Source organism: Hermetia illucens, chromosome 3 (assembly GCF_905115235.1).
Source record: "Hermetia illucens chromosome 3, iHerIll2.2.curated.20191125, whole genome shotgun sequence".
Taxonomy (NCBI): Eukaryota; Metazoa; Arthropoda; class Insecta; order Diptera; family Stratiomyidae; genus Hermetia; species Hermetia illucens.
Window position 1 is genome coordinate 113,539,046 of NC_051851.1, and position 14,933 is coordinate 113,553,978.

General features: G+C 39.3%; 1 protein-coding gene across 7 annotated transcripts in view; it reads left to right on the plus strand.

Annotated features, from left to right (window-relative positions):
* Positions 1-14,933, plus strand: part of LOC119651260 — a 90,955-nt gene that overhangs the window by 73,485 nt on the left and 2,537 nt on the right. The window contains exons 1-3 of one of the 7 annotated variants that reach the window (XM_038054754.1): positions 4,194-4,332; positions 13,997-14,143; positions 14,208-14,284. In XM_038054754.1, the coding sequence (XP_037910682.1) occupies positions 4,296-4,332; positions 13,997-14,143; positions 14,208-14,284 (261 nt within the window). In that variant the 5' untranslated portion in view covers positions 4,194-4,295. Of the gene's footprint in view, positions 1-4,193; positions 4,333-13,601; positions 13,921-13,996; positions 14,144-14,207; positions 14,285-14,933 lie in introns of those variants that run through there. The other 6 variants (XM_038054761.1, XM_038054757.1, XM_038054759.1 and 3 more) reach the window with 6 other exon arrangements.

Consider the following 14,933-nt stretch of genomic DNA (forward strand, 5'->3'; position numbering starts at 1 on the left):
ACAGCGTGGTTCAACGCTCCCGCCCAGACAGGGGCCGCGTATAGCAGGATCGACCTCACCACTCCCGCGATGAGTAGCCTGCGACTATACTTCGGCCCTCCCACGTTAGGCATCATCCTTGCAAGGGATGAGCTGGCATTTGCTGCCTTCTCTCGCGCATAATCCAAGTGTCCCTTGAAACTCAACTTGGCATCGATCATCACCCCCAGGTATTTGACAACCGATTTTGAGACGACCTCACGATTACCAACCCGGATGGTAACCGTGTTGTTCTTCCTACGGTTGGTAATGAGGACCGCCTCCGTCTTTTCGTCCGCCAGGTCCAGCTTGGCCATTCGTAACCCTGACTTGATGGTATGAATGGCTTCATTTGCATAAAGCTCCACGTCCTCAGGATGCTTTGCAATTGCAACTACCGCCAGGTCGTCCGCAAAACCAATCAGCGTTGTCTCCTCCGGCACGCGAAGGCCAAGCACTCCGTCGTACATTATGTTCCACAGCAGCGATCCCAATAGAGAACCTTGAGGCACACCTGCTGTCACAATGTACTCCTTCGGCCCGTCGTCCGTCTCGTACCAGAGAAGTCTGTCCGAAAAGTAACTCTTGATGAGCCGAGCCAAGTAGCTAGGAACACCCAGTTTGGCCAAAGCGCCCTTAATCCAGCCCCAGTTGAGTTAAAATCATTTTTGACGTCCAGCGTCACCAGAGCACAGCATTTGCCCATGGCCATTGCATTTCGAGCCAATTCCACGACCTTTGCTACTGCATCGACCGTAGAACGGGCTCGCCGAAACCCATATTGCCACTTTGAAAGACCACCCGCAAGCTCGATGAACGGGAGCAGCCTGTTGTATATCACCCTCTCCAACATCTTCCCCATGGTGTCTAAGAGACAAATATGGCGATATGAAGAGGGCACGCCGGGTGGTTTTCGAGGCTTCGGTAGCAAGACCAGCTTCTGCCTCTTCCACTGGGCGGGAAACACTCCTTCCGCCATGCACGATTCGAATGTGCTTGCGAACCACCTTGGTCTGGCCTTGACCGCCACCTTCAGAGCCCTGTTCGGAATTCCGTCCAATCCCGGAACCTTGCTGTCCCCAATACGTCTGCAGATTTCCAAAAGTTCCTCTTCGGTAACATCAGGGATCGAGAAGACGTCTTGCTGAGCTGCCAGTTGGGGTTCTCTTTCGTCCTGCTCCTGCTGCGGGAAAAGAGTTGCAATTATTTGCAACAAGAGCCGTGGGCATGTCACCTGAGGTGATTTTCGCCCGCGGATCTTCTTCATTACAACTTGGTAGGCTGTACCCCACGGATTCGTATTAGCCTCCATGCAGAGCTTCTGGTAGCATTCCCGCTTGCTTCTCCGAATGGCCTTCTCCATTGGGCATCGATTCACTGTTGCACACCTTGAGTATAAGTTGATGAGCCGTTTCGTGTTATTGATCGCCCCCATACTTAAACAGTTCGGCTGTAATTCAATCAACTCCTGGCGACTTTGGACTTTCAAGCCAATGAATTGCACGGACCGTTTCTTCCATGGTTAGTGATAGCAGCATTTGGCCGTCGTTTTCCGTTGGTGGGACCTCCAACTCGCCAATATTATTGTTATTGAACAATTTATCAAAAGACTCAATACATCAATCCAACATGCCCATACGTCTTTGTCTCGATAGAATGACCATCCAGTTGTATATGGCTTCATCTTGCTGACTTGTTAATATATGTTCCGACATTCATCAAGGCTAAGAAGTGGCGGCGTTCAAATAACACACGATCCCATTTGGAAAGGCCCACGTTTGTTTGAGAACCGCAAACCAGGTACTTCCAACAACCACTACGTGCGATACTGCTAACTGAATAAACCGCAGTCCGTTACCATTGGTGTTTTTATGTAAGGCAAGGAAGCCAACGTATCGCCTGAATACGTCCCTACTTGGCTGTTAAAATCTCCAAGTATGACTTAGATATCATGCATGAGCAAGTTCCGAGGGTGCGTTCTACTGCCTAGTAGAAGGTATCCTTCTCCGACTTTGCAGTCTCCTCCATAAGAGCGCGAACGTTAATGAGGCTTATATTTCGTAATTTGGCTCGCAAGTGCAAAGTTCATAGCCTTTCGGGAAACCGGTCCCTATCCTGTGGATCTCTTGTGACGCTATTGCATCGTCCTTATATTGGGACAAGAAACCCGCTAGCTTTTTGGCAACTATTTCTCTGTACAAGGCCTTACGTTCCATGAAAGAATGCGCACATTGTTAGTCCGTCGTTGTAATATCCATTCAGTCCAAGGCCCTTTTTGCGGCTTCCCAACGAATTGTTTTCCGTGTAGGGTAGGCTACCCAATTCCCAACCTGGAGACCAGATGGTACGATTTGTTGCGTTTTCAGGCCCGGGAGGCTCGTGTTCATCCTTCCCCGTCAGCAGCTTTTCGTTAAGAAAGAACTCCCAGATACCACCACGTAGAGATGGAGAAAAAGATAGGCTTGGGCAGAAGTTTTGGTTCAGCATGTTCTTCTAATAGAATTCGTCATAAAATCGAAATGTTATTAGCATTTAAGAAACTCGCAACTTTCCTCAACACAACGTTGTTTGGTTTCTCTCAATAGCAGCTGTTAAAGTAGGTGTGTGAGCTCATATGTACATATGTCATGCAAGTATATATATGTGTACAAATAGAAAACTATTCCAAGGTGTAATAAATTCCAGACTGAATGAGAAATGTAACGCTGATAATGAACTAAAATTAAAAATACCATTCAGATATGGGCACTTATGTACAATGCATACTTGTTGTTGTGGAATCTAATAATAAACTGAACAAAACAAACTATGTACATCCATATATTCAAAAATATACAAACCCCTTGAAGGCCAATACCATGTACAAGAATGCTTTTTCCTTGGTGCTAGTCAGCATCGTTATCAAATCATGAGAAAGTGCCTGTTATTTTTCTAATAAATTTTAATAAACATCACGGCACCGCAATGAGATAAAATCCGATCATATGTACGAACGCAAAGAATACGTCACAAAGTAAATGATGACATTTTGGCAAATTTGGGAATGTATGGATAACTTCTGAAGAAATCTGTAGCTGGTGGTTGAAGGGAAAAATCCTTCGAAAAAGTATGTATGTACGAGTACACCCTTTGGTTTCCTATTGTAATGCAGGGGAATACATATTTCCGATTGTTACTTCCGAGAGGCTGTAGCGAAACCACTTTCGGCAATTCATTGACCTACCGCAGTCGAGGATTCCCTAATTTCGTAAAAGGAAACTTTTTCGCAATCGATGCGCAGCTACGCAATAACTCCGCTCTTGTATTTATTCTGCCGTTGTTCCCAAAATAAAACTAATATAGAAACAACCACGATCCGAATTCTAAGTAGTTATCTATTATTAGCAATAATGATCTCGGTACACAGATGAGCAATCGCTGAAGCTGCGTGGCAGTAGCTTGTATGAACATATGATTGTGTTGCTACTTGACTTTGGAGGCAAGTAAAACGGCGTGGAGCGGTAACTAGAAACCTGTTCGAACCTCAAAATCTCAAAATCAGATACACTGGTTCACCTTTCCACTAGTGACGAAACTCGACGTAGTATTGGGCGCTTGAAGAAAGCGCACCTGAACATCCACCTCAATATAGAGTCGCTTTAACGCTTTTAGAGTTCAGTGCTTACCTTTTCATTATCGCTGTCGCAACTGCAGCCCGTAACGAGAACCGCATTTCTAATATCACCTATGTACGTGCAATACATAGGCTGCGTTTTACGGTCAAGCTAATATTTGCTCTGTACGGAATATAAGCTCCACGTTGTAATCTAGAAGGAACTGCCCGCGAAGGCAGGTTTTGTGGAGCGTTATTTTTAGTGCAATTCTTCCGCACATTACCCATGTGCGGAATTTTTATTTGACATGATAAAGTTCATCTTATCTTATAATTGCGAGTTACCACTTTCCGCTCGCAGTCAGATAGATCACCAGCTCGACTGAAGACAGTTCGATTCTCACGTACGCGTGGATCTGATTCAGCCTTGATCTTATGCATAAGTCGTGCTATAAACGTTTGTAGAGTTTTGTGAAATAGTGCTGTGAGTCAGAACGATTTTGTGGAAAATAGGTGTTATAACAATTACTTGTGCTGTGCTATATAATACCTGTTAGAAAACTTACGGACTCCCCAGGACTAGTGGATAATTCGACTGCCTGAGTTGCTGCATATTAAGTTCTCTGTGTAAAGATTTGCGACCCGCGAAAGCTTCAGTTCCAAGACGGCGCAACGAGACGCAATAATGTTCACAATTGCCAGTGGTGCAAGGGAAACCCACGGTACGTATTAACTACCCTCAGCTGACACACGACTGCTCTGCTCACTGCTTAATCAATTGGTTTATTAACTGGTCTCATTCGGTCTTTGCTATGAAATTATTGTTTTCCAATCTCAGTAATATTATTCCCACTTGTTTCCCATTATTGACGTTGATAAATTGGCGTAAACAAAAACATTTTGCGCGTTTCTAAACCGATGCAAGTACACCGGTCTCTACAGGGATTTACGGTGATGACTCATAGGGTATCTAAGAAACCATGACACCATTGGTGTGTTTTGATGCTGTGAAATATTATTTTGCTTGATGCTGTTTTCCTGTGAAGCAAGTGAGTCAAGTTTGGAAAATCCATTTTAGACTCTGATGGCATCTACATATGTGTATATATACCTTTTACAATTTGTATGTACATATGCATATACCAAGTATGCATATAATTTAGTTAAAAATTGCGAAATTACTTTGCTATCCAGCGCTCAAAGTCCTAACCCTTACTATAATCCTAAGACGATATCATCTTGCACATAGATACATACTATATGTACGGATTTATTCTCCCAACTAAACTGCTCCCAAGTAGGGTAGGGAGGGCTTCTTAAAGAATAAAAATGGACGTTCTTATCTTCCTGATTATTATGTACAAGTTAGTTCCACTTTATTTCAAAAAATCTTTCCATCTAAATATGCTTTCGTCAAGGTATAAATTCTGCTCGCTGATATATTATACATATGTATGTACCTTTTCTTGCAACCTTACTTTTCGCACTCCATTTGTAGGGTGAACTTCCTGAACGTCGTATAATTGGGAGCATCCCTTTTGTCACAGTTTCAGTCAAGCAGATGATCCACACAAACTTTCTTAGCTTAAAAATTATCTCATCAGACCATTGTGACGAATAAGCTTCAACTATTGTGCCCTTAGATGGTTGTAGAATGCTTGCCTCAACCATAATATGTCGTTAACTTGGAACCGACAGAAATTTCAAAACGTCACTAACTTCTAAATTCGCATACATTCGATAGGCCATAAGGTGCAGTTCCATGCTGTGCATGAAAGCAGGACATTCTCCAAGAATATGTGTGCAGGTGCTCCGCAGAATCGGCGGATGTCTCCTATTGCGATAACTGATAATTTAACTTACAGTGACGTACGAGTCAATACTGGTAAGATTTAGGTAGACTTTGGGTTATGTTATCGTGACTGGAGGTCGAAGTTTGAAAGTTTGACTTTAAATGTTTGCTTCAATTTGTTTTATAGTGCCAGTTTCGTAGAATCAGGAAAATATGGGTGCTCAATTCAAAAAGTTTCCTGATTAAACACCCAAAAAAGATCGAAATAAATATTGGCAAAAACGGAGAAGTACGAAGTATGAATACAAAATACCAGGGAAAATGGATCGGCAAGTTGGTTTTGAAAAACATAACTGGGTGAAATTTATATCGTTAAATGAGTCGTCTTTTTGGTTATCATAATGGTAGAATATTTATGGTACAAGATAAAATATTCCGACATCATTCTGTAAAACATCCCGCTGTTGCCCTTATCTTTGCTCCTAAATATTACTCATAGTTGCATACAGGTTCTCTGTTTTTCTCGCTATCCACGAGTAAGTAATTGTTCTGGACTCGCCAATTTTGTACTCTGAGCCATCAAACCAGCTAATACCAGATAGGGTTGTTACAGAAGTCGAAGGATTGATTTACTACATTTCAGTTAACCATCCCTTTCTTTAGTCACGGTGTCCGGATAGCTGCGTGGTTAGAGCACAAGGCCGTCGTGCGAAAGGTCGCGGTTCAAATCTCACTCGTGGCAGTCAGATTTGTATCATGATTTGACGTCGGATACCAGTAGACTTACCTGTAAATGAGTACCTGAGTCAGGTCAAGGTAATAATCTCGGGCGAGCGCAATGCTGACCACATTGCCTCCTACAGTGTACTATAGTTATGGTTTTGGATGAAGTGTTCTAACACACTTCAATACCCTGACCAACCACCACAACCCGTAAGGAATTATTCCCACTTGTTGCACAAAAAAATTTGTCATTTACAAGAGGTTTTTTTTGTAAGAAAACTTCGAAACATTCTTAAAGATCATTATATGAACTTAAAGTGCATACATTGAACAACTTTCAGTATCTGAGTATAATTTACGCAGTATTTCTAGAGATTAAGTTATTTGAAATAATTAAAACTTGCTTTTTCCATTCGCTAGTGTTATTTATTGGTCTTGCAAATATCGATATTTCGGCAACCACTTGTTCCCTTCAGCAATGCTAACAAGTCTGCTCGTCAGTGGGTTTATTAACTATTTTGATACTAATCTATAATATTATTCTAAATAATTATATGGCTAAATTACTTTTTAAAATGACTTATATCTAAATCCTGAAAAAAAGAAATATTTAATTATATTTGAAAGACTTATTTGTATATCCTGAAAGAAGAAGATTTTTTTATAAGTTTTTTAAATAACGGTGAATAGCATTTGCCTAGATCGGAATTCAATCGAGTGTCTCCCGCCTGTTTACCAATGAATTAACTTTCGTAGGCGTCCAGCTGGTTCATTTTTCTTACTTGGTAGATACGACTTGATTCCACCAGTTTATGTCGAATCTTTTTAATGTGCGTTTTATATGCTTGGACAGATTCGAGATGGTGGCTTGATCTTTTTATTGCGGTAAAAGTCGATTGTTGGCTGTACAGAATAGTGAGGTTCTACGTTCTATTCTTCGTGCATGTATCCTGATCATCGTATCTATCTGTCCTTGCAGTGTCCATAATGTAGTGTCTTTCACTCTCGCATTCTTAATCTGTGAGTGGGATTGTTAGAAGACGGTGGATCATCGTGCTATAAGCTGCCATTTTATGCAGGTAACTATGGAACGAAGTGACCAGGATTATCCGCTGGGTGCTGGTGGGTTGTTAACAAAAATTGCCCTCAACCTCTAAGTTGATCGAAACGACAACCTAACTAATGATTTAAGGACCGTTCGACTCCAATCAGACGAAGATTTCAATTGATAAAAGTGGCGAATCTGCTCCAGAGGAGCCGATGCCACCATCGAATGAGATGAATATTGAAGAAGGGTAATCCACATTTTAAATAAGAAACTCTTCTTCTTCAGCCAGTCGGATTCATATAATTTTGTCCTCAAAGTACATTTCTTACCAAATTTTATGAATAAACGAAGATGTCTAGGTTACAAAGCACTCACAGTGGAATTGGAGAAAGTAGTACCCAATCTTAATTAACCATAACATTTTCTCGAGAAATTACCCTTACAGTGGTTTCACCTTATACTATTTACATATGTTCCTATATGCTGTCTCCTTTAAATGTTTTTCGACTATTAATGTAAATAGGCCTCACAGTCTATATATAGAGCAATTTTGAACAAATTCGGGGCATTTTTGCGGCCTAGTTCTACCCTCATACATACATACATTATCAAGTGCCTAATTTTTTCCTGAAAAACTTGTTTAAAAAAGGATACAAAATAAACCGGCAAATTGTATTCACCTCTAGATCACTCAGTGTGCTAAATAGGGGTATTTTCCTTTTCAAACAAATTGTTGACGTCATATTTTATTATGAACTCTAAATTCAGGTAAAGCTCAAACTTCTACTGTAATTCAAGTGAACAATCAATATTCATACACAAAAGGTTAACATAGAGTTTGTTTGAAAACCGCACTAGTTTCATAAACAGAAGTGCACACTCTACATCTACTCCCGTACTATGCCTTATTCAGTCTTGTCCTTTCCCTATGATATAGCAGAAATCTGATCCGAAGAGGACTGGAACATTTTATTTAGCAATGGTAAACCAGCGAATTAATTAACATTTCAGTTGGTCCCGGTTTGATAATCTCAGCTTAGTGAGTAGAATAATAGATGGGTATGTTGTGGCCATTATGGCCAGTATATTTATATATGCACATATAACGTACCTTAACCCAGCTCTTTCCTGAGTTTATAAATTATTAACTTTTTTTATTTCGTCCTCATTGCTTCATCCCCTGATTTTTATGTGGAAAATTCATACTTAAAAGTCGCACAAGTTTTGCTCGCAATCTACATATATGAATCAGTTTTTATCAAAGTAAAGAACTTCCGACAATCCACAAACTAATATTTATAAAACATCCTTTCTTTAGTAGTGTTGAACAAGGTTATGGATACGGTCTTGCATATAATTAAAATCGCATTAACTGTCCCAATGAATTTTACAGCCCGCAATTCATCACTCAATTCATACCACCAGTCACATATAATAACACATAGTATACCAGGTCCAAAGCAAGGGAAACATTTATCGGTGTGCTAGTAAACGAAAGAGCAATGCAAAGTCTATCTAACTGATGCTGTCGAGCGTTTTTCAATACAGTTTTTGTCCAATATTCATCCATCTTTCAGTTTTATCCTGCTGTTGTGTACCCAATGCACTTTATCAAATTGCATGGTAATCCGGTCCCGGAGCTTATGTCTGAAACCAGAAACGAATCAATCTTGACCGTGACTATGTAAAAATTTTCAAATTATCGTGGAAATGAGAAGCAATTTGTAATACCTATTAGGATCACTGGCATTGCGCAGCAAAAAGTTCATCCATAACGAATGTTATCCAAATGAAACTCCAATCACACATGTCACTTTCCAGATCTATATACGACACTGAAAGGACAAAATCGAATGATTTCGTGAACTCCTCCATCTATCAATTCTGCTACGAAACGAAAGATTTGTAATTTAGCGATATGCATTGATGTACACGTCCTTTCTACATCTTTAAAGAATTAGTAACTATATGCTATATATAAACGATTCGCAAATAGAGTGAACGACTAGTCATTGTCTCTTCCGAGTTTGAAAGGGAAATATCCAAAAATGTAACTAAACAAGCATCGTTCCCAAAACTATCTTTGCCCGGGTGGGTGATTTTGTTTGAAAAAATATTATTCTCAGAAAATTCGTTAACTTAGTAATAACTCAAATGAAGGACATTTTGAGATAACAACGATTTTTAGGTCTATATCGTAAGAACCGCAAAGAAGGTGAATTTGTATATGTACAGAATCATTAATTGACAGACTGACACAAGAATGCGTAGTCTACATTGTGTCACCGCAATCAAACATTCTTTCTCCCACTTCTTCAGCATTGGTCCTGGTTAAGAGCGGGGTCGGCTCGTCTTGAACGTTTGCGTCATTTTGCTCGCCATACTTTTGATGGAGTCGAGAAGCTCTCATATCACCAGCTAACGTATCACGTCATCGTTATTTCAGTTGGCCTGTTTGTCGTTTTCTATCGACTTCAGTGCTCAGATCAATCTTAGCAAATCAACTTCCGTCAGCCCAAATTACATTTCCATACCATCGAAGACGCCCGTCTCGCAATATTTCCACGATCGGTGCCACCCCACATCGACCATGGATTTTCTCATTTCAACTGTGACCATGGCGCTGGCCACTGGTCCAACGCAACATGTCTTTGACAGTCAGTCTGTAGTCAAAACCATAGGGGGCGACAGGAAGAACAATATTCTGGTAAGTTTTGGACTTGGTACGTTCATTCATGCCTAGACTCCAAAGAACTCCAATTGTTGAACGCGACTTTATGCAAGTAGCGCTGATACATGAAGCAATTTCATAACATAATCCACCATTGACTGAGAAGATTAATCCTAGATATTTAAACTTCTCAGTGCTGGGCCCGTCGCACACTGGGGCCTTTTCTTCGAAAATAGCGCTCAAAACCTCAATTTTAATTTCACGTTATTTTGAACTTATTATATGACTGAAACAATGTATACATTTCGGCAAATCATGAGGTAGATGGGTTTAGTCCCAATGGTTTACTTTCACCACTTTTAGTCCTTGTCATTTCCCGTTGGTATTAGACTTAATTATTACATATATTCGAACTGGCACAAGCAAATATTCGTCAGTTGCCTATCTTTCGCAAGTTCTTCTTCAAATTACTATGGCGAGTTCTAGTAATGGTATGTAATACATTAAAATACAAAAAACACATTTTAATGGCGAAATTAGGGAGAAATTTGCATTCAAATCTGACCAATGAATTTTATTTTTGAATGTGAATATTTCAATTTTGCGCAAGGGGATTTCAAATCCGCCAATGTAGTGCTACAATAGAAGGTTCAAATAAATTAAATGTGAAGGAAAAAGTGAAATCCCCTTGCGCAAAATTTAAAAATTGAAAAAAATAAATTTAGTGTGAAAAATTTGTGGAGTGGTTTTGCTCTATTTTAGATGATTCTTGCACTCAAGATTCCATGACAAGGAAGAAAATGTGCGAAATATTTTTCCAAACCAAACAAACATCATTTGAAGATGCTTGGAAGGTCATTTGTCAAAAAGTACCGTCACAAGTTAATTGCCTGAATCCGCACAACATAACTTCAAAAAATTTTAAATCGAAATTAAAGTGGATATGTAGACAGAAGGACCGATTTTTCCATACAGAAAAGAGATGGCTAGAAGGGTCCTGAATACTTTAAACCAACCAACATTCAAGAGGTAGTTGCGGTCAGCCGCTATTAGATTTCCAAGCAAGTAGCGTGCAGACGAAACATAGGAAAACAGCAGCGTGTTGAAAATCACCCGGATGTTTTAGCTTATGGTATGTAAATGCAATTGAGGGCGAGCGGTAGAAAATTTGCAGCATACGTGGTGAAGAAAGTAACCGAACTACCAGGATTTGCTCAAAAACATATAAAAGAAGTATGTCCAAAAGTCAAAATATTTGCCAGTAACTGATGACCTGTCTATGATAATTACAGCTGAATTATCCAAAAAACAATATAACGTAATCCGAAGTTAAGCGAAGCAAATATTCCCGCCTTACAAACTTGTCCAAAAATAAAAATAAAAATGTTATCCAAAAAACATTTCGTTAAAAGAAAGTGAAGCTGAGGTACCGATACAATCAATTTTAGACCATACTGCCTGTCGGCTACTGTCAGCTCAAAAAGACATCATTAGAAGTTTAGATCCTCGGATTCTCTAACCCTACTTTTAAAGTCGAGTTTCGATGGTAGTTCCAGTCATCCCCAGTACAAACAAAAATTCATATCAGAACTTCACAACAATAACGATGGGTAATGGTCAATTATGCAATACCTTAAGTGAGACTAAATCTTCTCTCCCATGCTATTTATGCGATCTTAAGATTTTAACAACTTACAACAAATGTTATCCAGAAGTGTCAATGATGGCTTCTTGTCGTTTGGTCAGTGTTACACTCATGGATAAGAGCATTTGAATTTCTACTGCAACTAACATAAATTATCGATTAAATCTTCGCGAATCACAAAAGGAACCGAAGATATTGTTGAGAACAACAAAAAAATCCTTCAAGAAAAATTGAGGAAAAAAATGTCCGCAATAATCGACCAACCCTGGACCTGGAGTCAGGAAGTTTTTAAAGAAGAAGAAGAAGAATCCGCAACTATCTCTGGAGTTGAAAAAGAACTTATTAGGCGGTTTTATATGATTCTAAAAACAATTTCAAGTAGTTTCCATATAAATAAACGAAATTTATTGTTTAGGAACGGCCAAATTATACATACGCTTATATGCACGGAACTAGCGAGTCCGACTGTGCATAAGATTTTAATTCACAGCCTAGAAATTATTTCGCACCCATTGTTATCAATCGGATAGCTCAGCAAGGAAGCACAAGAAGCCCGAAACAAAGATTTTAAGGCCTACAGGGAATATTTTAGCCAAAAGGCTTCAAGGCTTCACAATATTACAGACACCTTCAATAGACTCTTAATTTTTTCTGATCCCTTTATTACTAACCTGCGAAAACTACCAACTTTAAAGGGAAATCATTCGATAGGGATGTTTGTGATACAATATGTTAACGGTGGACTTGGATAATTCAGCTCCCTCAGTACAAGACCTTCAAATCACGGATTCTGATGATTCCGTCCTTAATTAGATTCAAAATTTATTACTGGCTCTAAAAAGAATCACATGGAATTAAATATACATTTCTATTTTTTCCTATTTTTTTTTGATTATAATCATTTTTTATTGAAATAATCCTTATCTTAATATTTTACTTTACATAACAACTAAACCTAGCTTTAAAAATATGTTAAATGCTCTAACGTTTTTCATTTTTATTGTTTCAAATTTCTGCGTTCTACATACATATATATTATGCGAAATTACGTCTTTTTATAGTTTATCCACCCTTTTATCCCATTATTTATTATTTACAATAAGATTCTAACACGAAAAAAATTGTTTTGAAGTTTTGAGCACGAGCGCCCTGTAAAGGCCCCAGTGTGCGTCGCTGCCACTGATATTAATAGATCCTCTTTCATTGGGGTCGGACGTCAAAAATTCTGTTTTATCCATATATACTTTTGAACAAGGTGCTTGAGATCAGCTTTGTTATGAGACGGTAAGAAAACATCGTCTGCATAGGGCAAAGTGTAGAGTGCCGGACGTTAGATCCCCCGTGGGGCAGTGTCCACAACAAGAACAAAGAGGAATATCGAAAGACCAGATTACGCTTTCTTGATGAACAGGCAGAGACAAGAAGCAGTTTTGATACACCTGCCATACGTCGAACTTTACTCTTCGGATCGGAGTAAACCAATTTAACTCAGCGCACGAGTTCCTCTGACTCTAGTTGAGAGTTTATGTGGCACACGATCAAACGTCTTCTCTACATGCAGAAGTGCAATGTAGCAAGGGAACCTGGCAAACAACACGTGAAGCCTTCAGATGACGGCTGGGGACCGAAATTTCCAAAAAAAAACATTGGTCAATGTGAAGACAGCAATACAAAGCCAAAACGATAAAGTAGATAAGCCTAATGCCGGGACATTTTATACAGAATTGGTCACGGAAGTCTTTTTAATAGTTGGGTTTATTTAGCCCATGCCACGTTCTTCGCAAATTCGGAAATAACAACTTTTTGATATACAACTGGAAGAATTACCAACTTTATCTCTGAATCGTATCATCATGTTATTCACGCCCAACGAAAATATTTTTTTTTTTTGGAAAATTTCTAACCAGTTTTTTTCCCAGAACTCCAGTAAGATTTTTGTTAATCAAGTTATTCATTAACATAAAGTTAAGTACACACCTCCCACCTCGTGCACACACACATGACTATTTGTCAGGCCGTTTTATTGTTCTGCCGGTGATAAAAGTAGGAAAGTGTCTCTCGATAAACAAAGCGGGCACTGAACAAATAAATTGCGTTATTACGTACATATCGGTTGATAACATAGAAAGACTTTTAAAGTTTCTAAATGATTTCCAGAAAAATATTCAGTTATCTGGCGCATTTCAAGATACTACTATGGGGTTTTCCTGATATCTGCTTTGTTCCATTAATAGAAAAGTATCAGCCGAACTGGTGAGAACAATTTGACAAAAAGACGGAAAATATCATAGAAACGTGAAGCACACTGCGGTAAATACGTAAGCGTGTCCTCGATCAGCCTTGGTTCTTTACTTAAGCAATTGATCTATTGGCAAAATAACTTATCAAAGGTTGCAGAGTCGTTCTAATCTTACTAACATAATATTCTCATGTAAATTACTAGCTTTCTATTAGTAACGTTCCAATTATCACCTTCTCAAGGCTTATTATTGCATATATATTTTCAGTAATGGCAGTTGAGGACACGCGACGATCGCAACGACCCTATCGTTACGGTATCATTCTCCTGTGTTGTGGGGCACTTGTTAATTGGTTAGGACTTACAGAGAATTATGGACTGCCGATACGATATTTGGGTATCAGTTGTATTATCTGTAAGATACAATAGTATTGAGAATTTTATGACAAAGCTGTTACAATTGTTTGTTTTCGTTATAGGTGGTGCTCTATTAATTTGCTCGGCTATGTGCTGCTGGTTCAATAATCCATCTAGCGGAAACACAGATGCAGATAACGTAAGTAGACACAGAATGCCTGTGGCTTTAAAATCAAATGTTTACTTTTTCAAGCACACAATAGATTTGCGTATTTGCTTCGATTATTAGCACATTTCCAATATGGATAATGCACTCTCAAAGCTGTATAATTTCATTAATTCAAATTGGTTGGAATAATTTTATCCAAAAATTATCAAAAGATATACGCAGAGACGTAGAAGTATGTGCATCTAATCTAGGGTGATTTTGCTGCTTCTAAGGTTTTGTGGAAAACAAAACCTTATTAAAATCGGTTTACTGTCTGTCTGTCTGGCTTTTTTGCCGATGGAAGGTGGAAAGCATAAAAGCTACCGCAGGCTCCTGCCACACGATTATGTAGGACTCTTACCCACTAAAACCACCTCCTTGTCCTTCCACTCTCCCCGCGGGACTTCCATTTGGTATTAAGTCGTGGGGCTAGATCAGAATTTATATTGCGCTCGTTTTGATTACCGATGGCTGCAATCACTTTTTCGACCTCGGTCCATAACCATCTCCTTCCAATCTCCCAGCGGGACTTCCCCCCTTTGCTTCCATTATATTTTGGGTGTAAAATACTCTGCGGTTGTAGCTTCCGTTGCAGCCCTTTGGGCTGCGAATCTCGGGCAATGGAAAAAAAAACATGTTC